Raw genomic sequence first — 26,897 nt, 5'->3', positions numbered from 1 at the left:
GCACTTGTGTTTGTTTTGATCCAGGAATGCAATACCTAGTTCAACCAATGGGTGTCAAACTTTCATACTGCACCTTTAATTGGTTAAGGCCCAATCCCAATTCTATTTTTGTACCCCTGCCCCTTCCTCTTGGCCCTTGAAACAGAGTGTTCAAAATTTACCCCTAAGAAATGGGACAGCACTACATATCTTATGATATATCATCGTGAGCTCTTACTTCATCTAAGATCAATATAGACTGCTTAATATATTAATATACAGGGTGATTCTAAAAGAATACCACAGCTTTGAAAACATGATGGAACCTTGGGTAATTAATCAATGTGAAGAGTACTTAACAGTTTTTTTATTGAGTAGAAAACAAGTTCATAAATGTTCAATTTGACCCCCTTCAGACACTTGAGTGACATCAACGAAACATTGGCTGTGACATCATATTTCACATTAGGTTGATAAGTCTTGTATAACAGGTTTTTATTTATTTCTTTTGGGAGGCTTGCACTCATACAGGCTAATTTATCTCAAAACAAGTCAAGCATCTGGGTTCAACACATTAATTTGAGGTTTAGTAAAGTTTTTGTTCTCCATGTAGTCCTATCTTATCATTCACATCTCTATAAAACACTGCATGTTTGCTTGTAGGTGATTAGTCAAGCTTCCTGAGTTCTCTGCTGTTTAGATAGATTGTACAATACAGAGAGTGCACATACCACAATCTTTTATATCTGGATTTAATGTATGAATAAATATACCACTATGGCTTTCTCCATTACCATCTGAACTGCAAAAATCGTGGCCTTACAAACAAGCTGAAATGTCTGTTAATAAAGAGGGCGGGTCACTGCAAAAATGTTTATTTTATTAATATTGGTAAGGATTTCTGTTTAAGACTGAGGCTTACTAATGTAAAATAGAATATTTTGGGTAAGACTAGATTAGATTTTGAGAATGGCCGTATAGAAGAGCAGGGAGAATTGTATTTCTCTTGTCAATAATCACCTGGTTAGATGCTTTTTCAGCATTCTTGAATAAAACTTTAACAGAGACGTACGTTTTTCTGCCCGGTGTATATACGATAATGGTAACCTAATAGGATTAAACCTAATTCTAGATGATTGTGCAAACATTCTTGATATCTCAGTCAATAAATACTCCAGATGTCATATTGATGAGATACTGTTGACCCTGTTGGAGAATTTCATTAGATTACTGGGACAATATGCACCAAAAATTTGAATAATTTGTTTTGTATGCAGCTCTGTCTTCATTTTATGTGGGATTGATTGTCTTATTGTTATATGAAGATTTGATTTCTTATTTATATCAATACTGAAAACAGTTGTACTGCTTGTATATTTGTTTAAACTTTTTAATGACTGAAATATTGAAAGCTATTTTTAACATGTTTGTAATATGATCAACCCCACACACTTAGTTTTTCAGTAGAATGTCTGTGTATTTAATGCATATTTGTCAAAAATGCCCTATTTTTTGCTAAACTGGCATCATGGTTTTAGAACTCTGCTGTTTTTGTCCTTCTGAAAAAAATCCCCAGTTCATTGCAACCTTAGGTGATTATTTAAGAAGTCAAAATACTACCTAGCCTTCAGTTTTTCCAATGCTATTATGCATCAATATCTGTTTGATTTAATGGCTAGTTCATATGTGTTTGTATAATGTCATTTATATAAGTACTATTTGCTTATGGCCCAATGACTGTTGGGTTTAGGAGGTGGTGTTTGATGCCACACCTACTTTTAAAAAGTACATTTTCACATGACTAATCTGAATTTCATACGAATTCGCCATTAAATTGACAAAACATAAAGTTGCAATTCCTTGTGAGGTCAGAAAGGTTTCTTACATTTGCCAGATAATCGGCTGAAACAACTCCTGGATAAAGGGCAGGTTCTGCTTTTTACTATATGCTACATTTTACACTTCCTCATAAGCAAGATGTGCTGATTTATTTTTCTAACATGCCTCAACAGGTAGCAGATTCTGGTTGGCAGTTAATAGTTTATTGCAGATTGTCTGTTGAGCAGCTGTTCACTGAAAAATTGTTAATAAATAAATTATATTATTATTTATTTCACCTTGTGTTCCAAACGTATTTGACTTATTTTGTTTTCGAAAAAACACTGAAAGGAAACATTTGAAGAATTATAAGTAGTGGCCTGGAAATGCTTCTGAATTTTCTTCTGTACCACAGATTAAACAACTCGAAGAAGAGTATGAGTTAATGAATTCTTGATTAATAACCTGGCTTTAAAAATGTAAAGATTTTTTAAAATATATTTTTACATAACTTTGGAATTTAAAAACACTAAACTTTTTCTTGTAGCACTTTTCAAAATAGATGACAATGTTGTCAAGACATTCCCATTCAAAAAATTGAAAAAATAACTAAAACATATGTATATTTGTTGACTTCAAATGTACAACACTTTTCCATGTTTGTCTTAGATTCACTTTTGTTGTTTATACGCAGACATTTCCATTATCATTTAAAACGTTGCTGGTTGAAACCTGTTTTCAAAAGCTAGCACTTTTAAGGCCTTTTTAATGGTGTTGACTTGTAAACGAATAGCCAAAATGCATACAAACTTTAATTTATTTACAAAATAGTGTTCTGTAAAGGTATCTTAAAGGGATAGTTCACCCAAAAATCACAATTTTGCCATCATTTACTCACTTGTTCAAGACATATTCCAGTTTCTTTCTTCTGTTTAACCTTAAGGAAGATATTTTGACTAATGCCTGTACCCATTGACTTCCATTTGTATTTTTATAGAACTCAATAGGTGCTAGCAACTGGCATTGATTAGATCATTTTCACAACTATCCCTAAATGTTTTTTATTGTGGCATAATGCTCTAATGTCCTTAATGCCAGTGTCATCACAATTGCCTTTTATATGTAGTTTTTTGGATTGGATTGCAGTGCCATGAATGTGAATCTGAGGCCAGCAGTTCAGTAATTTGTCTCTTGGTTTTGACTTTGTGCTCTTAAATACTCCCATATGGGATGTTTCTCTTTGCCCTTCATACCCCTTGAGAGGCCAGGGCAATCTCTGTCTATGGGTATGTGTCTGTGATTAAAAGAGTCTGAGATAAACGGAGAGAGTCTGCTATATTCTTTAGTGCATCTTTTTGAGATGTGTGATAGAGGATAAAATATTTTATTTAATGGTTGAAAACAAGGAGATTTTTGCAGAGGTTTCCAATTAAAAACCTTTTGTAAAATTAGAGATAAATAAGTTGAGCATTTTGCCAATAATTTAATGACAGATCCCTTTTACCATTTGACCTTGAAAACATGAATCATGAATTGTTTCTAGATGGGTTGCATATGCTTTTATCTGATCTGTTTGAATGGAAAGTACCTAATGTCTGCCCTAACAACTGATTATTATTCCCTCCCTGTAAATGAAATACTGAGATACTTGAGATGGTTTATTTCACTTGCTCTGGAGAATGTTCTCACATGGCAGTTTTAATCTGCTTTTTTAACAGTGAAGGGAGTAGTGGTGAGTTGGAAAATGTTAGATTCTTGGAGGATATAGGACAATATTTAAACTATAGTTAAGCGGTATGTTCAATGTGAAATTGTACTAAATGAGTAATGCTTAAAAACAAATATCTCTCAGTAAGGCACTGACATTGCTTAATATCAGTTGAATTAAATGTCTTTTTTCCAAGCCCAAAGGCACATCATTTATATAGTTTTCATTAAACATGCTGAATTTTGATTAAACTTTTTTTTCTTGCGTCATGCCAAATTGTTATCAATTAATTAACTATGGCTTTAATATATCGTTTCAGCATCAGTATCGGCAATGGTTACATTGCCTAGATATGCAATGTAGAGTTGGGATTATATTTAAAAAATATAGAAAGAGTCACACTTCAGAACACTAGATTTGTGGAGTTTTTGAAGAGTTTAACCATATGGAGTGTTTTTTTTAAGGGCTGAAAGAAATTAAAGTATTCAGGCTCAGTACATTTTACCAATAGGAATTTTAATAAAGAATAATTTTATTTTTTATTTATACATCGTAAAACCCAATAAGTTAAAGTAACACAAACCATTTGAGGAAACTGATTGCAACAAAACAAGTTAAAAAACGAATCCTAATGAGTACTGTGAACTAAATACATTTGAGTAAACGAAGTGATTTGAGCACAGTAAAACCCCGATAAATGAAGAGAACTCAAACCAACTGAGTACTATAAAACCCAATAAGTTAAGGCAACTCAAACTGTTTGAGGAAACTAATTGCTACAAACCATTTGAGTTAAACTCTATATGAGTACTGTGAACTGACTCCATTTAAGCTGAAGTAATGAGGTGTTTAATTAACTCATTACCTACAACACGGAGTTCAAAACTCTTTTTAAATGAGTAAAATTAACTTCTAATAAATTGAGTTAACTACAGTCATTTCTTTCGATAAAGTTGACTGTTTACAGGGTACAATAAGAGTCTGCAGTGTCATTTTTTACATTTACAAAACATGCACTGCTCATTTCACTTATCTTTGCTTTATTGTATTTATCTATGCTTGTAGCTTGTTTATTGCATTTTATGCATAATTCACTTCCCTACAGAATCATCCCAATCAATCAAAATTAATGCATATGGTAACACTTAGGGACCCATATAAGTTGCTGCTTAGCATGTGTGTTAAGATATATTGGTTGCTTATTAGTACTTATAATATTCATATTCTAATGAACCCAAACTACCTTATTGTATATTAATAAGGAGCAAATTAGAAGTTTATTGAAGCAAAAGTCATAGTTAATGGTTTGCTATAGCGAGAAGTGAATAAAGTGTGACTGAATTCTTTCCATGATAGCATATATTTTTATATATTTATTTTCAGTATTTTTTTCCCCTCTATCAATGCTGAATTAATGATGATCCATGCCCAATCTGGATTACCAGCATGGCTGTTGGGTCTCAGTTCATCACCATGGCCTTTATATATGTGAATGAAGCCTCTGTGTCCCAGCTCTAGATGGTTAGTATTCAGCAGAGATGCTCACCTTGAGTGTGAGTAAGAAATGGGCTCCTCAGCCGACAGATCCTGTCCTTTACTGCACAGACTAAGCATTTTTGTTGTTTTTTCATGAATGATCAAATATGGCATTTAATGTCTGCCAGCATATTTCTGTACATGAAAAATAAGTCTTTTAATGAATGCTTGGAAGAGAATATAACTGTTTACCCATGCTTTTAGAACCAACTTGGCTTCTGAAATATTATTCATTCTATTCTTGCAGTGGAGTATGGCCTAGTTTTTTCTATGACTTTGTTTAAAGAATCGTAGTAAGGGCAATAAAGAAATACCCTGAGTTTCAGGAGTTACTGATGAGGAAGAAGCTTGTTAAAAAATCTTTGTCTGCTTGCTTTGCTTTTTTGCTTGTTTGCAGATAGGATGATATAGATTTGACCGAAAAGCTGGGATAGGGGGAGAGGATTGGGATCAGCAAAGGACTGCGATGTGGGAATTGAACTTTCTTTGTATTGAGTACAGTAGTTTTTAATATTGTGGCCAGTGTTGATCATTTGGGAGATTAGGTTTGATTCTGCAACAAAATAAGAGAGAGGCAAGAGTGATATATGGACATAAGTGTAAATAATAAAGTTCACCTATAAATGAACACTTACTCTTCATTTACTCACGTTCGCGTCATTATGTGTCTCTTTATTCTGTTAAGCACTAAAGAAATTGTGAAGAAAATGTGTTTTTTGATGGTTAGTTAATAATGAAGTTTAAGAACCCGCCGCTTTTCTGATGCAAGTTACTATGAAGTTCAGCTGTATGGTGTGCTTCAGTGGCCAAAAAGGATTTACAAAACTATTTTAATTTGATTGGATCTCCATTAAACTCAATTAAGGATTATGATGCAATTAAATCATTTTTTAGCATTTATCTGTTTTTGGGGCCAAAATTTTAGATAGGACATAGATTTTTTTTAAGAGCCTTTGTTGCTATATACAAACAAACTAGCTACAGTAGACAATGTTTTCAAGGTCTAGCAACAACCAATTTGTCTGCCTATGCCAGATGTGGTACCTGACAAACTTAATCTGAAAACCAAAACCATTTGGGCAAAATCTCTCTTTGTACATTACAAACAGAATAAAGTAAGTGACAGATGCATCTTTATCATCATCATGCAATACACTTGTTTGTTAACAAAGTTGACTCACTATAAAAAAAAAAAAATGCTGGGTTCCACGTAATTCCTTCATGCTGTCTCAATATAGATTTTTGTCAATTTGTACAAATTAAAGGGGATTGAACAACCAATTAAGTTGTCCCCATAAAAACCTTAAGAATTGTTTTATTCAACTTGTTTAAAATACAGTAGTTTACAGGCAAAAGTAATTTTGAGTGCTGGTTTATCAATCATGTTTTTGTTATTTTTGATTTCAGAGGTAAACTGTCCATTGGTCAATCAAAATAATCAATCTCATGATGATAGACGTTAAATTAAACACCCATTATTCAGTAGCTGAGATTATTATTGTCATTGTTTGTAATCTGTTGTTTTCAGCACTCCAGATATCCAGTGGCAGAAGTATGAACCATTTTTAAAACACACTAATAATAGTATCCTGTAGAAATGACAGTAGCTTACTGGCCGCAGTTTGCCAGCAATTTACTATAGATCAAACTTGTAGCTAAAATAATGTATTAAGGTTTACAGTGTCATTTATCTAGCTGTGTGTGTTTTTATAGTATTGTATATCTTTACTGTAAAATATACAGTAGTTTTAGTCTTGTCACTATAATATGTTTTTATCCAATAAACAATCAACATGTAATTTTTCCATTTATCTGTTTACATTTCCTGTAAAACAGTCCATATGGTAAATTAGTGTATTTCCTGTCTGATCTCATGGTGAAACATTACAATTTTACGTTTTGTCAGTTAAGTGGCTAATTCATACGAATTTGTACAAGTTCAGATTAACAAAAATATACTGTTTTAAAAAAGAGGCATGGCACCCAACCCCACCACTATACCCAGTCGTCAATGGGGGATTCAAATCAATGGTCAATAAATTCAATGTCTCAAATCAATGGGGGATAAGTAAATCGTATTCATACATTCATGATTGTATGAATGATTATGAGTATGAATGAGATTGTACAAATTGCTGTGAGATTGTGTTGATATTACCTATGATGTGCCAGGTTTCATTGTTTTTTTTTTTTTTCTTCTATTTGCACTCTTTTTTGTTGTTTTGACTGTTTTTTGATTCACATCAAATTAAAAATATTGTTTTAAGGCACCAAGAGGATATTTCCTAAAATGCAACTTTAAAATACAATAACACTGAATAACGGTGTCATGCTGTAAAATACAATTCATATTACAGTGAAATACTCTGTAATTTACAATTTTTAACTGCGTCTCAAATGCCACACTATATACTATGCACTTATGCACTATGTACTTCTGCACTTACACACTCAACAGCATTGTATATTTATGAAGTGTCATCCCAAATGGAACGCTAACGCTTTTTTACTAAGTGGAAATTCAAACCTGTTTCCCAGATGATGTTTGACGGTTGCCAAATTAGTGAAATAAAGGATCAGGATGTGGTATAATCACACGTTAGAGAATTTTGCTTTCACAATCTAAAATAAAGTAATCTAACATCATCGACCGAAAGCTCTGCACCCTCCGCTATGTGAGCAAAGCAGCGGCTGTTTAGTGTGTGGTTTCCAACGTTCCTCACTTCTTTTTAACTGTTTAATAATGTCTCGTTTCCACTGGGTGGTACAGTATGGTACGGTTCGGGTTGGTACGGGTCACCTTTATTAGGCTTGCGTTTCCACTACCAAGGGTACCCTTTCGGTGGGCGTGGTGTATGACAAAGTTTCAGTCGCATCATTCTCGCTCGAGGAAATGTCTACAATAAACCTGCTCAGGTTGTTCACATATCATATGAAAAGCACTTCTCACAAAACAGACACTTTACACACATAAATACTTGTGTATAAATGTTTATTACTAACTTTTCTATGAACATGAGTTTATTATAACTTCAGATCAATGACAACGTGAAATGACAGAGAGCCTACTGTAACGTCTGTAATTATATTAAATAAATAAATGCAACATATATGAACACATACAGACCCTTAAAGTCTCCGATATGTTACCAACTACAAAAGTACTACACACATCATACATTTCATCCTTAATTAGGTTCTAAACAACACAAACTAAAGCCTACAGTAAGTGAAAACCTCTCATCTGTGTCTGTAATCTTCAGCAGCACATGTAGCCTCTGTTAGAGAGTCATTCCATCATTCCCAGTTCATATTAGTCTAAAAAGTGATGATTAAAATTAAAACAAGGTAGTTTGTTCACTTTTGCTGAAGAAATAACGTGCTCCTTTTTTCCCGGCTTCCCCTATTTTTTCACGCTTCACTCTTGCATTTGTCCTTTTCTTTCTGAATGTGTCATTCTCTCGTTGTCAGCTTCTCAAAGGAACGGGTTTCCAAAGCTTGTCAATAATCAAGCGCACGTTAATATCATCAGCTCAAGAAGTTTGTTATTTTAGATATAGACGTGCGGCGAGTGCAAGCAAGAAAGTTAAACTGTGTGGCTGTTCATCAAGACGACGACAAGGTTTGTTTGAGCCCGGATCGACCATGGCTTGTTATTATATGTATATATTATTCCGCTATAATTTCTCGCTGTGTATTTCAAGCATGGCGGGTCCTTTGTTTACATTTTGGCTTGTTGCGTAAGCGAATGACGTATCTCTGTAAACCAATAGCGTTCAGCTGCGTGTCTAGCTCTGCCTTTTGGTACCCTTTCTCTTGTTTGGGACCCTTTCGAAAGGAACGGCCCTAAAAGCGTACCGAACCGTACCGTACCGCACCACTCAGTGGAAACAGGCCATAAGAGCATCAATTGGGTATTTAAAGTGCACTTATTCTTTTTAAAGTTTCAGTCAGAACGCACTACTTGCATACATACATCTACATACATATTTACTGATTGATTGTCAGGAATTTAGTTGAAATAAGTTTAAATTAAATTGAAAATAAGAGTGTGTGCTGAATTTTGGCATGAAAGTCCAATGAATGCGTCTGAAAGGAATGACTCTATTTCCATTTTCTTTTTAAACTATTTATTGGGTGTTCCCTGTTATTGCAGTCTTTTCAAATTCTACCATTAGTTGGCGGAGCTGTTTTATTTTTTGAGGAATGTTTTATCTGGGTGTATAGCATAAATAAAGCACCTTGTTTGTTTACCTATTCTTCACTAAGGCATTCGTGCAGAATCAGTGCTTCTAACCAGCCTATATCAGCTTATGCTATTCATTGGTGTATTTTCTTTCCCTGCTGTGCATTGCTTTTGCAGTGCTGCAGGCTCAGATGAGAACTTATCTGTGCTGCGTGTTCCCAGCTGGCACTGGTCTCAAGGGCATGAAAGCACATAGGGAAAGTATGCAGGGAAGTGAGCGTACAGCGTGGAAAGGAAGAGAAGGGATATTTGGAGCTCTATCAGGCCCTGGCCCAGTTTTCCCCGCTGTTTTTCCCATCAATCTGGGCAGGAAGTTTCAAACAAGCATAGCTTAGTGAAGAGAGTCAGCTGGTTTCCTGTAGGTCAGATATTTCCTTCTACAGCATGTCGGAGGATCTATGTGGATTTTTTTTTCTTTTTCATGTAAAATCTATTTCAGCTAGACGAATTTACATTAAGCTCTTTTAAAGCTTTTGAAATATTCTGCAGTAATTCAACTATAACAAGGTAGCTTGCGTTTCATACACTACTGACATGTTAGTAAGGTTTAACAATCAATTTATATAGTAACTGGTATCAAATCTATCAGTCAAAAAAGTATTGAACTTTTTTTTTTATTACCATTTTAAACATTGAACACTACTAGTAGAATTTGAAATGAATACTTTTTAAGGAAGGAAATCTCTCGTACACCGCCATTGGTCTTCCCTGGTATGTGTAAAGTGTATAGTGCACTGCTGTACATAGTTCTACTATACTCCTACTATTTTTAGTTCTTGTGTAACTCATCACACCTGAAAGCATAACGATGGTAATTAATAGTAAAGTCTAGTGGCCTGAAGGATGGTGGCGGATAAAGTAAAAAGGTTTATAATGAAGTTTAATAATTTTTTTGGGGCGGCACTAATATTCTTAAATATATATTTTTTATGATATCATCAAATGATTGCTGCTCTTTTTTTGTAACCCTTGCAATATATTTTAGTATAAACCGTTGGTAGCATAGTGAATGACATTTTTGTGTACCTTCTGTAAATGAGGACTCTTTCTTTAAATTAATAAAAATAAAATACAATTTTAAACTGTTTTTCATTTGTATTATTTTGATGCTAGTCCCCTTTTGCCCTCATATACTGTTTGAATGCTTTATCAGAGAATGAAGTGTGTCATATAAACTAGTGCCGGCCCTGACCAATCATAGTCACGAGCTCTGCTTTACACTGGCCTCTTTTTTTATCTAGACCTGAGCTCTTGACGTGTGTCATGATTGTTCCCAGCAGCCCTGCAATTAAAGAGGGTGATCCTCTATAGGTCAGCTTGCCACTCCACTCAAGCAGAGGGCATCACCCTTCTCTGTGCTTAAAATCACTGACTCTCTTCAAAATTGGCATGCAGTTAAAAGGGGACATATCATGAAAATCTGACTTTTCATGTTTTAGTGCTAGTCAAGTCACTGGTCTATTCTATTCATCCAGAAAATACATAAAAGGTCAATGTTTTTTGTTTTTTATATTTTATTTTTTATTGCCCAGACATTCTAAATCTGATGCTGCTAGTACACAGAAATGTGAACTTCAGCATAATTGAGTACACCCCATTTTGCAAATGGATATTTTTATCGAGTAAATATAGGCAATGTATTTTGGTGTAATTAAATAAAACTGATTTATTAAACAGATATATTTATTAAAATAATATTTTAGTCACCAAACATTTTTAGAAATTGAAAGATAATGCAATTAAACTCCAGCAAAATATTGCAAAACAAAAATACAACCTACAAAATTTCAGCAAAATTTTTCAATGTTTTTGCTTCTCTTGATTTTTTTAAATTTGTATTTTATATTTTTCTATGGACTATTTTGAGGAATGTAAACAATAACAATGGTCTTAATGTATTTCCTGTTTTACATTTTTTTATTTCCATATATCCGAGAATCTGTATTGATAAATAATTGTATGATAGCTGTTTTAACGTAAAATTAGGATTGAATTGACTTTTGTTACAGTTATGAAATGGTATGATAACCAGTTGAAATGTCCATGGGTCAATGACATCACCACATTGAAATGGTTTATAGTGTAAATTTCGCTGTATCAGTTTTTGGACCGTTATCGTAAGTTATTTTGTTAGATAAGCTCTAGATTTGGCTTCAGTACTGACTAAACTTCCTAAACTAGCTTCCTATTAAAAATATGAATTTAAAAGATAGATTTGTGAGGGGTGTACTTGTACAGTTGAAACCAGAAGTATACATACTCTGTAAAAAAGGCACATAACCATTTAAAAAAAGTCAGATGTTAATTTGACTAAACTTTTTCTCTTTTAGGTAAGTTAGGATTATCAAATTTGTTTCCGTTATGCTTAATAGCAGAATAATGATATATATATATATATATATATATATATATATATATATATATATATATATATATATATATATATATATATATATATTTTTTTTTTTTTTTTTTTTTTTTTGAGAAATTGTAAAACTTTTTTTGAAAGTCAAGTTTACATACAATAAGATTATCATGCCTCTGAAAAAGCTCAGATGATGTGTCAAGGTTTTGGAAGTTTCTGGTTGGCTAATTGACAACATTTAAGTTAATAGGAGGCACAACTGTAGAATAGTATTTAAGTAAAACCTCAAACACACTGCTTCCTTTTGTGACAACATGGGAAAATCAACAAGTTAGAATCAACAAAAATAATAATTTTTGGAGACATGCCTTGTGGTCTGATGGCCCCAAGATTGAACTGTTTGGCCATAATAACTAGTGTTACATTTGGAGGACAAATGGAAAGCTTACAAGCCTAAGAACACCATCTCAACTGTGAATTATGGGGGTTCTAATAGCAACTATAGCATTATGTTGTGAGGCTGTTTTGCTGCAGGAGGGACTGGTCAACTTCACAGCATAGATGGCATCACGAAGAAAGAACATTATGTAGAAATACTGAAGCAATATCTCAAGAAATCAGGCAGGAAATTAAAACTTGGCCACAAATGGGTCTTCTAAACAGACCATGACCCTAAGCATACTGCCAAATTAGTTAAACTGTGCTTTAAGGACAACAGAGTGAATTTTTTGGAGTGGCTATCACAAAACCCTGATCTCAATCTTATAGAAAATTTGTGGGCTAAGTTGAAAAAGCTTGTGCGAGCAAGACAACAAATCTGACTCTGTTACACCAATTCTGTGAGGAGGAATGGGCCAAAATTCCTTCAAACTATTGTAAGAAGCTTGTGGAAGGATACCCAAAACATGTTTAAAAGCAAAGTTAAAAATGACCAAGAAAATGTATGTAAACTTTTGACTATCTAAAAATTAATAAAAAAAATCTCATTATTCTGGCATTTGGCAAATGTAAATCATTTAAGTAATCCTAACGGACCTAAAACAGTAAACTTTTAGTATGATTTAACATCAGACATTTTTTTTTAAATGGTTATGTTCCTTTTAGAGTGTATGTAAACTTTTGGTTTCAACTGTATATGCTGAGCACTGTATAAAATAAGATCCCATTTCTCATTAGAGGAGTAAAAACTATTTTACATGCTTAAAGAAAAGGCTTACCACAACAAAGGTACGGTTGCAGCAGTTCATATTTTTTGTAACAGTTCTAGATTTAGATTGTGCGTGCCATAAAAAAACATAACAGTTTATCTGTTTCTGGTTTCAGCAATGCGTATAAGTCTTCTCCACAAACTCCCAACATCTGAGCCACTGAGGTCTAACAGGAAGAATAACACAGTGCAAAATTCCACCTTCAGATTTAAAGGCACTAATAAAAGGCTATGTTTCTGACAAATGGCAAGCACAATGGGATCTGTGCTCAAACCGAAAGCTCAAGACATGATGAGGTTGTTTACACAAGATGCTTTAACTTCCCTCAAAATCTCAATATTGCTAGAAACCAAAGTGTTAAAGTCCCAATGAACCTGAAGCTGCAATTGTTAATTGTTTTTGTATTGTGATGCAGTTCCTAGAGAGACAGAATATGAAATGAGAAAACAGTGGTCGTGGCTTGCTTTTTCTACTGTGGACTAAATGGATGTAGTAAAGTAGGCATTTAATTCAGAAAGATCAGGAAAGGGGTTTTAGAAGAGTTATTACTACCTAACCGACAACTCCTGCTCACCATTTCTGTTTGTTGTCAAAACTGACTGTTGAATCAGTGTGGGAATAAAACTGAAAACAAACAGAAAGTGCATTTTCAGATTTCAATTAAAGATTACAAGGGCAAACATTTTTATTTTTATTCTTAATGACATGCACAGATGAATTGTTCACCACAAAAAATGGCGATCTGAGCTAACAAAATTAATATGGTTAGTGTTGATTTCTTGGTGAATTTAAAAATAGGGCATTCCAAAAGTATATGTTTAATGTTGTCAGGTACATTTTTTTTTAGAGACTTTAAAGGAAATATTTTTAAATCTAAATCTTAAAAAAAGTACAATAATCAAAAAGTAAACTTAAAACTATTTTAGATTTTAACTTGTGTATTATTTATTTCTGTTGAATGTCTTTTTGATGTCATAATTCATCATCATCATCATCATCATTATTATTATTATTATTATTATTATAGAGAAGGTATATTTATAAAATGTTATTAATTTGATCTAGTTTTGCCATTAAATGGCCAGAGAAGCTGATATTTCAATATATTCAAAGCTCACTCTCTCTGAGCCACTGAGAACATTGTGTTGCATTTAATTAAAGTTTTAAAGCAAATGAGATGAATGTTGGATGAGGCGTTTATAAATTTGTACAGCATATTGAAAAACTGACATGTGGCCTTGTATGGTGACCCATACTTTTGAATCAGTGCTCTGCATTTAAACACACTCACACACACACACACACAATAGTACAAATAAATAAAAGAACAACTCTAAAAACTCCATAACTATCTAAATATATCCACTTACAGTTGAAGAAAAAGTTGTAACATTTTACATATGTAGTATATCTGGAGTGTCAGGAGAACATGTAAATTATCTGCCCTCTTCTAAAAAGCAGCAGCTCATTTGCAATTTAAAGGACACACAAAAATGGCATGGCTAACAGCCATATATATATATATATATATATATATATATATATATATATATATATATATATATATATATATATATATATATATATATATATATATATATAAAACTTTCTGGTGTCCCCAGAAGCGGTCTGAGCAATCTTATTATGGAAATGCGCAAAAAATATCAGCTTTAAACCGCTAATAATGAGAGAATGTGTGCTCTCCTCCTGCTACTCTAGTGAGACTCACTGGGCGACGCTCATCGCTTTTAGTGGCACATCAGCTCCACAGACTCTACTCAGTGGGGTTTGGTGATGAACGAGTGTAGCAGAATGTGGACAGTACTTGGGGAATCCTAATGAATTCCACCAGCCGGGGGAGGAGGAGGCCTGTCATTAATATTTCAGAAACTGGTCGCCATCAGGTCGTATTTGTGCATATGTAGGTCATATCTGCCATCATATTAGTATGCCCAGCCACTGTTTAACCCTGCTTAACTGGCATTTTCTGCAACAGCGATGACATTGTGCATGTGTTCCACTGTGTTGTACTGCCTCTTCATTTGGATTTTATCAGTCAAAGAGGCTCAATATAGAATTCTGAGTAATGTTTGTTATTAGCGTCTCCGGTGGCTGGTAAGTGAACTGCAGGTAACGGTTTGTCCTACGCTCATGCAAAATGTACTGAATGTTATTTAGTGCTTCAGTGTACTCAAAGCAAAATTTCTTTTTCATTCTTTGGTGCTGTCCACATTCTGCAGATGCTGTCCACAGGTCTAAGAGTGTCGTTTAGATCAGTGTTTCTCAACCACGTCCCCAACACAGCATGTTTTGGATGTCTCCTTTGTCACACCCATTACAGGTCTTTCAGTCTCTGCTAATGAGCTGATGATCTAAATCAGGTGTGTTTGGTTAAGGAGACATGGAAAATGTACAGGGCTGGTGGGCCTCCAGGAACGTGGTTAAGAAACACTGGTTTAAATAATTATATGAATATGTTGTGTGCACTTTTTTTCTCTTTAACAAAATAAGCATAAGTAAAATGACAGCAGTAAGAAAATGGCAGTTAATAAAGTATCTGATCATACCATTATTGATATTTGCTCATGCTCTCTGATTCAAAGGCATGATGGGGTGAAGTTACGTTTATAGTTTTGATTATAAAGTATATTTGTGACTATATACACAGTAAAGCTGTGGGATGTGATCCTTGCTAGGGTTGGGTCGATAGACGATGCCATTGCCGATGGCTGATAGACATCACTATGCTGAGCCGGCATCGCGATTCTTCGCTCTGTCCCCGTCTTAGCAGCAACCTACATGTAAAAAATACATACTTATTGCTGCATTTACACAGACACATCTTCGTTTTGAAATATCATTTTAGAATGAAAATGATGCACGTCTACACTGGCATTTTATTCCACGCTATACTACACATCGGGTTGGACTGTTTATCAAGGATATACCGCTGGATGGCGTCTCACAATAGTTGTTAAACATGATATTTAATTAATCTTGTCTCTATCTAATGACTCTTCTGTCTTTTAAATCTGTCAGGTAATGTGTCACAGCATCAGCACACTGCTTCAATCTTTCACCTTCACACTTCTAACATAACTTAGTAATCTTAGTGAAAACCTGGTTTCTGTTGGTTGTTCACCTTTACCAACCACGCTATTATAACAACACCGATCACTCTGCCTGTACATGCCGGAGTCCTGTGTAAAAAGTGATTGACGGGTGGTAATTTGTGTGTAACTTAGCTTTATTTATGATTTGGTTTGGAGTAAAACAAAGATCATGTGGGCCAGGTAGTAGTTGAAACTGTAGGCAACAAATAATTAATTAGTTAAATTAATTATTCATAGATAATAATTTGATTTGATTTATAACATAAACTATAAATCAACTACAAACTATATTTCGATTTATAGTTGATTTAATTATTAAAATTGCTATTAAATTTCTTAGATGTTGTGTGTGTGTGTGTGTGTGTGTGTATATACTGTATATATATATATATATATATATATATATATATATATATATATATATATATATATATATATATATATATATATATATATATATATATATACTGCTCAAAAAAATAAAGGAAACACTTGGAGTTATATTAAGTTGTTTAAGTGTTTTTTTGAGCAGGCAATAGAGCTTTTGAAAAGTTTTTTCTGAGATTTTTCCATACTACCTATCCTAAAGATGAGTGTATAAGGAATTGGAAGCATCTGTAATGGCCAGTTTAAAATAAGTCTACGTTAGCAGTTTTTTTTTTTTGCGTCTTCCTGCATGGTGCCCAAGTTTCCTATAGAGGCATTTTTTTTGGGACCACCAGGAACAATAGCTGGAAGCAGTGGGTCATGTTCCCCTTTCCTCTCTAGAAGGCTAGTATGAAGAGCTCTTCTGTGGGCTTTTTATTGTGCCCATACAGAGGTTTTATGAATCCCAACACAATTCAAAATTAGCTTAGTTGTTTACATTTCAAATCTGATTTGGTTTCATTCTCATTTATCTGCTGTGTTTATCTGAATTAAATGCACTATATAAATGTAGTCTTTAATTTACACCTCTTAATTAATAAGTATCACCAATTAGCTTTTAGCATTTTACATTAAATAAAATGTAATTTACAATAAACATAAAGTAATTGGCAAGCTTCACTGCTTAGTACATATTTTGCATGATTTTGAATTGACTTTTAAATGTGACGTACAAACAAGCATCACTCACTCAATATGATTACTTATAAGAAGTTATTCATTATAAGTGGTTAGTGGTTCTGCTCAGCTGTAGATGTTGCAGAGGGTGGAAAAGACCAGTACTAGTCATCAATATAAATCCAATATAAAGCAAAATTTCACTTTCTTAAATGGGTGTTTTCCCTGGTGTTACAAATGCCCCAAAGAGAAAGATTAAAATAAAACAAAAAGCTGCTCTTTAAAATGTAATGAAGTAGGGTGTGATTTTAATGTTATTGTAAATCATCTTTGCATATGGTGCTTTAGTAAAATGTGATAATGAGTTTCTGGAGGAAATCTAGCAAAAAAAGTAATTTCCTCTTATTGGTGCTCAGAAGCAAACCTTTTTAAAATATGGGGATTTTTTGCTAATAATTGTAATAGTTTTTTCTATAATTTGCATCTAAATTATGTGGAATTAATTTAAGCAGTACGTCATATGGATTACCAGTAAAGTTAAAGCATACAAAATGGCTATATAAATGTCATAAAATAAAAAATATAAATAAATATAAAATAAATATATATTTTTTTAAATATGAGAAATGTAAGAAATTCTTACCACTAGCATAAATAATATAAGTACTTGCATTAATACTGTAATTATGGATGCAAGCATGTAAATTTATTTTCATTTAATGATTTAAGAACCATAATCTAAATAAAGGTTTAAATGCACATCTGTCTTTGTGTTGTTTTTTTTCAGCTTCTCCAAAATAGTTTTGTTTGTCCGCAGGTGGTGGCAGCTTGTCTGTGGATGTCTTGTGGTTTACCTGAAGAAGACAATTATAGACATGGCAGCCAATAAGAGCAAGGCTCAGAGCTCCCTCGCCCTACACAAGGTCATCATGGTCGGCAGTGGAGGCGTAGGAAAGTCTGCCCTCACACTTCAGTTTATGTATGATGAGGTAAGTCGGTAGGGTTTTTTTAACACGCATAAGCAGTTTTCAAGGAAATGTTAGTAATCTAAAAAAAAAAAAAAAAATGAAAGACAGTAATGCTCTTAGTTTTTAACTTTATAATTACCACTAAAAAAAACTAAAGGAGCCAATTACTTCTGTCATTACTTTGAAATAATACCCATTACTGTTGTAGCCAGACTTTTTTTCTCCAACTTTGTAAAATTTGTCCTATACTTGTTGTTTTATTAAAATTACAAGACTGAACATTTCTGAGTATTTATAGGATGAATTCAGTTCAATTGGGGTGCCATTTTTGGTAATCTCCAAAAGTATCCCAACTGACCTGAATTCACCTTTAGAAGTACTCTTAACCATTTAGATAACAGTTAAATCTTGTAATTTGCCTTTAACAGACATGACGATCATATAGATCATATGAATTATAAAAGGCATTCTATTTAGGCATGTTTTTTTTTTCAAACAAGTTTTTTTACTTTGTATTGGAATTCATAATTGTGATATTTATTTTACAAAGAAATGATAAGAATATCAATCTATTTTGAGTTTATATAATTATCTACAATAGTTTGTATAATCTATAATTGTCTACACGTTTTGTGATTGTCTGTGAAAGTGTTCACTGTATTCATAAGTTTTCTGTATTCTATCAAATCAGATCTAGTCATTCGTGGATTTTGATTTTATATTGGCTGCATAGGATCATTAGTCAGTGTATTAAATTTTTTCAAAATAATTTCCAAAATTCACAATGATTTAATTTACTAAAATGTTCTGCTTCAAACCATATTATTGTTATTTAAAACTAGTACACCATGCTCTTCACTTGCACTTATTATCAGCATTTTGTTTAGAGGTTTTTCTGCATTTAAACCCCACTGATTTTTCACTGGCGACGAGTAGAGTGAACTCACAGAATCACCCCCTGTTGTTAGATGGTGCTTAATGAACTCGCAAGTCATAAAAGAAAAGGGAAATAAACTCTGCATTAATCCTATTTGCACAACAACTCCCTCTTGCTGACATTATTGTAGCTGCTCTTGGGTTTATCATGGAGCTCTTTGTGTTCAGACACCAATGAAAAAGCAGCTCATCCTGCCTCCCTGGATCATCTTCACTGAATGAAAGTGAAACTTCTCGCCTAGTGCGTTTTGCACTTGAGTGCATCCAAGTGGTGTTTATTCTAACTTCAGCTGATCCAGGTGTGCCAATCTCATCGGTGGAGCAGTTTTTGATGTATTTAAAAAAACAAAAAAAAGAAACAAAAACTTCATTATTCACTTCATGCATTCCAGGGTCTGTAAATGTTTTTAAAGGGTCATATAATGATTTTATAGTTTACAAAGTTAAAATGTAAATAAATAATTATTTAAATGCTGTTACATATAATATCATGTTTGTATAAACACTATAAATGAGGAGGACTTCTCTCCTCCTGAATCCCGGGGCTGAATGCAGACACAGTGCTGTAGCTACAGTTGGTCGCGATTCCAACCTTTAGCCCTGAAGGATTGTAATCTCTGAAGGATTTTAAACATAGGTGAACACAGCAGCACAGATAGTCAATGTGTCTGAATGGTGACAAACTCAGCTGATAAAAGACAAAGTCGCTGTATCGGTAGCCCTGACAGCATTTTGGAGATTGTGTCAAAGCAGCTTAACATAGAAGATTGAGTAAATTAAAACTGTGTCAGTCCAATTTTCAGAGTTAGTTCAGTGCGGTTAACTACCTGGGGTTTTCACTGCCGAAAGTCCAAACACTGAGAGACAAATGCGTCAATGTGCAACTCCACAAGTTCCAAACCAAGCAAGCCAATGGCGAGGAACAAAACTTCACCAATTGACGAAAGTTGAGGAAAAAAACCTTGGGAGAACCCAGACTCAGTTGTGGACGATCATTTCTCCGCTGGCCGACCTTCTTGTGCAGAGCTGCGGTCTAGTTGCTGGATGCTGGAGAACGCTGGACGTGCGAGTAGGTCACTGACGGGTGTACAGGCTGGTCCACAAGATCAACGCGGAGACTTGTCTGTCACTGGGGTCTTTTAGGAATCTGTCTCATGCTCTAAACCCCTCCATGACCGCCACAGTATCTGCTCAAGATACAGCCTGGTCCAGGCTTATGGAGACCTCTAGAAGTCCTATGGTTAGCACAGTCTCTTCACTGGACTTGAATCACATCAATGGCGCTGCACAATCTCTAGAGGCCTTGGGATGAGTATCCCTAGGTGGAAATAGAGAACAAAGTAGATAATTAGCGTGGCTGCTGTTCATAGTGCATTTAAACAAGAGAGTATTAAATACACATCTAATTTTATGAAATAGTCTAAATACTAAGAATTGCTTTAATGGCCATTCTAGATGTTATACAATAATGATAGTTATGCTTTTAAGATGCTTTTATTCTGTGTTTTATTCATGGTTTACTTACTTTACCATTGATTTATAATTTCTTATCTTCTGTGCATTAGTTTGTGGAAGATTATGAGCCCACAAAGGCCGACAGCTACAGAAAGAAAGTGGTGTTGGATGGAGAGGAGGTGCAGATTGACATTTTGGACACAGCTGGTCAGGAAGACTACGCGGCCATCCGGGACAATTATTTCCGAAGCGGAGAGGGCTTCCTTTTGGTCTTCTCCATAACAGAGCATGAGTCTTTCACGGCCACAGCAGAATTCAGGTCAGTAGTATCGCGCTGTTCCGGCCATTGCAACCATAAGCTCGCATAATTAGAAAATTGGATCTCCTATTGTGACCTAGAATAGTCGGAAAATGGGATCACTCAACATTAAATGTGTTCGTGTGTGTTTACAGGGAGCAGATCCTGCGGGTTAAAGCCGAGGAGGATAAGATTCCGCTGCTTTTGGTTGGAAATAAGTCAGACCTTGAGGATCGGAGGCAGGTTTCTGTAGACGAAGCGAGGGGGAAAGCTGAAGAGTGGGCTGTGCAGTATGTAGAGACTTCAGCCAAAACACGAGCCAATGTGGACAAGGTATTATTTATTATATTATTACTTGTTTTAAGATGTGTTTTATTTCATTTAATCTTTTTTATGTTGTTTTGATGTTTTGTTTCTCATATTTAGTAGTTTAGAAACGCATTGCTCCACTACATACGTTTTTGTGAGACGCAATGTGCTGAATCCAGGTTTAGATTATTTTCTGTGTCGCAGTGTTATATTCGAATTCTAAAGAAATATTCTTATCGATGTATGCAAGTGTCAATATTTGAATGACTAGAGCTGCTGTTGCAGGAATTACATTAGGTTTTTACTCTTTAAAGTAAGGGTTCACTCAAATGAAAATCGTGTTTTATTTATGCACCCTCATGTTGTTCAATATCCATTTACTTAATTTATATTTATTACTAAATGCATTGATGCAGGCTAAACAAGTAGTGACAGAAAAGACCTTTAATGAAACCCATTACATCACGAATAACCTACCACAACTTCTTCCTTCACCATTATATTATATTTTAAAATTATATTTTACAGAAAAACCTAAATGCTTTCATACATATGATTTGGATGACACAAGAGGCAATCTCTCTGTAATCAATCCAAATTTAGGACTAATCTACCAGCAAAACAAAATGTATTAACTGTGCCATGTGTGTCCAGAACCATGGGTTGTGATCCGTACAAATCACAGATAAACCATGATCCATTACACCCCTAATACTTAAGAATGCTCTAACACACAAAATCCAGAAGTATGTATGACCTAACAGGAAAATTACTTAATATAGTTCTGCTATACTCCTGCAATATGTTTGCTTGTAATAATAATAATAACAATAATAATAATAATAAGAGAGTTTTTATCATATATTAATGCAAAAATTCAGTTTATATTTGTATTATTCAGAATAGTTTTTGCCATGAAGATGGCAATGAAGCTGACATGACATTACGTAAAATATGCAATGGAATACAATATTTTGTGATATATTAGAAAAAATTATCTTAATACTTTAGCATTTTGTATTTATGTCCTGCATAACACTAGTTTTGGGACTTTTAGGAGAGAGACAAATATCTCTCAGATTGGATTAAAACACATTCATTTATGTTTGAAAAAGGAACAGTTTAAGTGATATTTCACTTTTAATAGGCATGCTGGTAATAAAAGTGAATGTCAACTATTATTTTGTAATGAACCTATTGCACTTGTTATCTTTTATAGTTGTATTATTTCAAGCTTGTTGCAAACTTGTTTTATTTGTATTTTTTATTTATATGCAAGTATTTATTTCTTTACAATAATGCTTTTATCAAACTTAATTAATTAAATTAATAAACCATTATCTTATCCTCTCTCTCACACTCACTCAAATTCAAACTTGATTTATTGACATCACAATGTTACATGTATATTGCCAAAGCAATGGAGATGTTTATGTTGAACAGACCATATGAAAAAAATGACAATATTAGTAGTAGTAAGAAAAACTAACAAACAAAAAACAATAATTAACACTATATTTGACAGTCAACATTTTAGGATAAAAAAATAGTAATAAATTATAATTACATTATATTTAACAGTCAACATTTTATGATTTACATAACAAATTCTCTCTCTCTCTCTCTCTCTCTCTCTCTCTTTCTCTCATTCTCTCTTTTGTTTGATGAAAATATTTTCTTTCTATTGGATATTTAAATTTTCTATTATTTGGTTTTAACAATCTTGTCGTACTGTGCAGTAATGAACGCTCTGTTTTTCCAAAGGTATTTTTTGATCTAATGAGGGAAGTCCGAGCTAAAAAGATGTCAGAAAATAAGGACAAAAATGGAAAGGGAAAAAATAAGAAGAATAAGAAGAGCTTCAAAGAGCGATGCTGTTTACTTTGAACAGCACTTGGACTTTTCCCAACCAATCCTTTCGCAACTCTGTGGAAAACTCCATCAGAGGCCCCTTTTATTTCTTTCAAATCAAAACTTGACTAGTATATCGTTGTACAGGCCAAGGCAAGCCTTTTATTCTCTCAATTCATTTTAGGTAACTTGACTAAGATTGAATGGTATGCATACTTTTTAACAGACGATGACCACTATATGGCTACTGGTTCAAGACTGTGGCACTTTAGGATTTTTGTCAAATGTAGTTGGCCACTGTGTGCCAAACACTAACTTCATTCTTCTGTGATTTAACTTTTCGTCACAGTTTTATGTAAGAATCCACTTTAGTAGACAGTGTTAGGCTAGTGATCAAAAGTTTGGAGTCAGTAAAATGTTTGTAAAAGCGGTCTGTTCTAAATACCAGAGCTGCAATTATTTGATCACAAATACTATTAAAATGTTAAAGCTGTGAATTATAATTTCATATATAATTGTATAAATATTCATTTTCTTTTTGGCTTAGTCCCATTATTAATTTGGAATGAACCACCAACTTATCCAGCATATGTTTTACGCAGTGGATGCTTTTCCAGCTTCAACCCAACCCTGGGAAACATTTGCATAAATATTTTTCAAATAATTTCATACATTTTATGAATAATTGTATTTGTTCTTGGAATTCAAAGCTGAATTTTTAGCATCATTACTTCGGTATTCACAGGGTGTCTGCGGGGTCCTAAAATGTCTTAAATTTTCATAACTAAATTTTAGGCCTTAAAAAAATCTTAAAGTCACTGAAATTTTGACTTGTAGGTCATAAATAATTATAAACAGGTTTTAATTTGCCTTTGTCTATCTAATCAGGTCAACATGCATAAAAACTTTTAACAAAACTCTATTTATAACTCTGTTTACTAATATGGTTTAATTATCGTCACTGCAATAATGTTTGTTTAAAAGTTCTATGTGTATTTACAGAATAGTCTATATATGGTAAGGGCACTGACCTGGACAGACTGTCATGCACACATTTAGTTTATTATACATTTGAAATATTTGTATGTAAATTGCGTATGCATACAACTAGGGTTTGCTTGTTTTGAGAATTTATTTAAAACTTAAATAAGTTATAAGCCTAAGAACTAAGCTATTATAATATAATTTATAATTGAAAGTCCTGTGTAACTCTGAAAGTTAATTTATAAAGGTCTTAAATTTGACTTTGTGAAACCTGCTGAAACCATGATTCAGCTTCACATGAACCCTTAGAATTTGTAGTATCATGATCCATTGTTTTTTTATAATAAATTAATATTGGTACTCAGTCATTCATAATAATTCGTTAAATTCCTCAGTTAATCATTTAACACACTTTCAGAATCAGACTCTTTATTGTGAAAAAAAATAGTGTTTTCCCTTCTTTTCGGTGCAAGTTTTACTTATCTATATCAACATTAATAGAAGCAAGTAGGAATAAGTTATTAAAAAAAAGTAAGTAAAAGATACCAATAGCAATAGTATTAAAGATAATATCCAATTATTATGCATAGAGACTGCACTTTATACATTTGTCTTTTTAGCATTTTTAAATAAAAATAAAGTTCAAAATAACAGCATTTTAAAAAAAAATCAAATGAAGTATTTGTTCTTCCTTAAGAATCAGAATCTGTTTTATTGCCAAGTGTGCTTTAAACACACAAAGAATTTGTTTTGGCTACAGAAGCTTCCAGTGACAACATGAAAATAACTATGAGAAAAGGTGACAAACATAAGACAGAGATGCAAGTACTTTACAAAAGTACTTTAACTACATTTTATTGGTACTATTGAATGGTACTGTATCATGGCTTGACAAAAATATGAAGCAGCACTGATAGTAATAATAAATGTTTTTTGAACAACAGATTATCAAATTAGAATAATTTCATGTGACCATTGAGGACTAATTTAAAAAAAAGTTATTATTCGCTTTAAAATATTTTATATATATATATATATATATATATATATATATATATATATATATATATATATATATATATATATATATATATATATATATATATATATATATATATATATATATATATATWTWTTTATATATATATATATATATATATATATATATWTATATATATATATATATATATATATATATATATATATATATATATATATATATATATATATATATATATATATATATATTTTTTTTTGCAATATCATTGTACTATTTAGACATTTTTACATTTTATACTGTATTCCGGATCAAATAAATGCAGCATAGATGAGCAGAATAGACTTCTTTTAAAACATTGAATATTTATATTGTTCCCAAACTTTTGACAGGTGCTGTATACGCTCTCTCTTTTTATTGCACGCCATGAGTATTTTTGTGTTTGGTTTTCTCAGATTTAATCATTTTATTTCAATACCTGTTGAGACCATCATTGTATAGAAAGCCAGAAGTAATTTTGTAGATCAAGAGTAAGTGGTAGTACCATAGTTTTCAACTATGAATGAGTCCATTGAAAGCACACATGGTATCGAGGACAGTGTTGAAACAAGGACTAATAGTGCCATCTGGTGGTTGAAAATCTTTCAGGAAGTCCTCATGCCTGACCACAAGTGACTAAACGGCTGTGAACTGATCTGCCTTTATGCTTTCACGTTTTCTTGAAATATTTTTGTACATTTGCAACACTGTCTTATGAGAAGAATGTATTTTGTGTGAAAATGTGCCAACGAGCTTTATGACTAAACAAATGGCTTTGCATCATTTTCAGACTAAACACGTTTGATTTTTGTGTTTGTTTCGAGAGTTTTACACCAGTACTTTAAACCTGCTCTTTTATATACGAATCTCACCTAACATAGACTGCAAATTCTATTGTAGTTTTTTTCCACTGGCTTTCAGAAGAACAAAAAAACTTCTCAAGTATGTTGCCAAATAAACATTTTTTTCTTCCTTTGGATCTTACTTCTTTCTTCACTTCTTGGATTCACTGAATTTGGTGTGTTGTTGGTGCCTAGGATGGAAATCCAACCAATAAAATAAACCTCATGAACTTTATGCAGAAAATCATATGGAGTCACCCTGTGTTAATAGCATTTGAACTTTTATTCAAAGGAAATTATTGGTAGTCATAATAATGTAGGTTTTTTTTTTGTTTTTGTTTTTTTAGAATTGTTGTTCATTGATGAGGATGATGATAATAACCATAATAATAATTATTATTGTGTTTTATTATTAAACATATCATGATGCTTTTATTACTAATTTAGTTTTTCATAATAGAGCTTATTATTATTATTATTATTAATTGTATTAAAAATAATAATAATAATTATTATTAATTGTATTAATATTTATGGCACTTCTGTGTGGAGTTTGCATGTTTTCCTTGTGTTCATGTGAGTTTCCTCTGGGTGCTCCGGTCCCCCCACCCCCCCACCCCCAAGTCCAAAGACATGCACTATTTGTGAATTGGGTATAAGCTAAATTGTCCATAGTGTATGTATGCGAATGAGTGTATGGGTGTTTCCCAGTATTGGTTGCAGCTGGAAAGGGTTACTTAAATATTTGTATTATCATTATCATTAAACAATTTGCTTTTTGAGAAATTTGTTGATTATCATATGGACAAATTAAATAAACAAAGGGTGTCACAATATGAAAATATGAATATTTATAAAAATATGAAAATTAATTTTATGAAATGTTTACAAAATACATTGTGTACAGTATTGCTTTTACATAATTGATATGAGTGCATATTACACTATTCTGAGGATGCAGACAGAAACAGCAGTGTGAAAAGATCAAATCTTGAAAGTGTGTTATGTATAATTTTTGTTTAGCATTTTTTTTTGTTATGTGGACCTGTAAAAATTAATATTTATAAAGTTTTATATTTTAATAACATTAATAATACATTTTTAATCAAACATTTACCGTCTAAATACAGTGATACATGATCCGAGTGCTGATATTGCTATCAGCTAATCAGATTTGAGAACCAGATGGAAGTGTTGTATA

At 32.9% G+C, this 26,897-nt stretch overlaps 1 protein-coding gene across 4 annotated transcripts in view; it reads left to right on the top strand.

Annotated features, from left to right (window-relative positions):
* Positions 1–26,897, top strand: part of ralba (v-ral simian leukemia viral oncogene homolog Ba (ras related)) — a 68,179-nt gene that overhangs the window by 4,836 nt on the left and 36,446 nt on the right. Inside the window, exons 2-5 of one of the 4 annotated variants that reach the window (XM_021478640.3) lie at positions 17,805–18,006; positions 20,487–20,695; positions 20,830–21,007; positions 22,748–24,487. In XM_021478640.3, the coding sequence (XP_021334315.1) occupies positions 17,893–18,006; positions 20,487–20,695; positions 20,830–21,007; positions 22,748–22,870 (624 nt within the window). In that variant the 5' untranslated portion in view covers positions 17,805–17,892 and the 3' untranslated portion in view covers positions 22,871–24,487. 4 annotated transcript variants of the gene reach the window in all.

Source organism: Danio rerio, chromosome 9 (genome assembly GCF_049306965.1).
Source record: "Danio rerio strain Tuebingen ecotype United States chromosome 9, GRCz12tu, whole genome shotgun sequence".
Lineage (NCBI taxonomy): Eukaryota > Metazoa > Chordata > Actinopteri > Cypriniformes > Danionidae > Danio > Danio rerio.
This window is presented reverse-complemented; position numbering and strand designations above follow the sequence as displayed.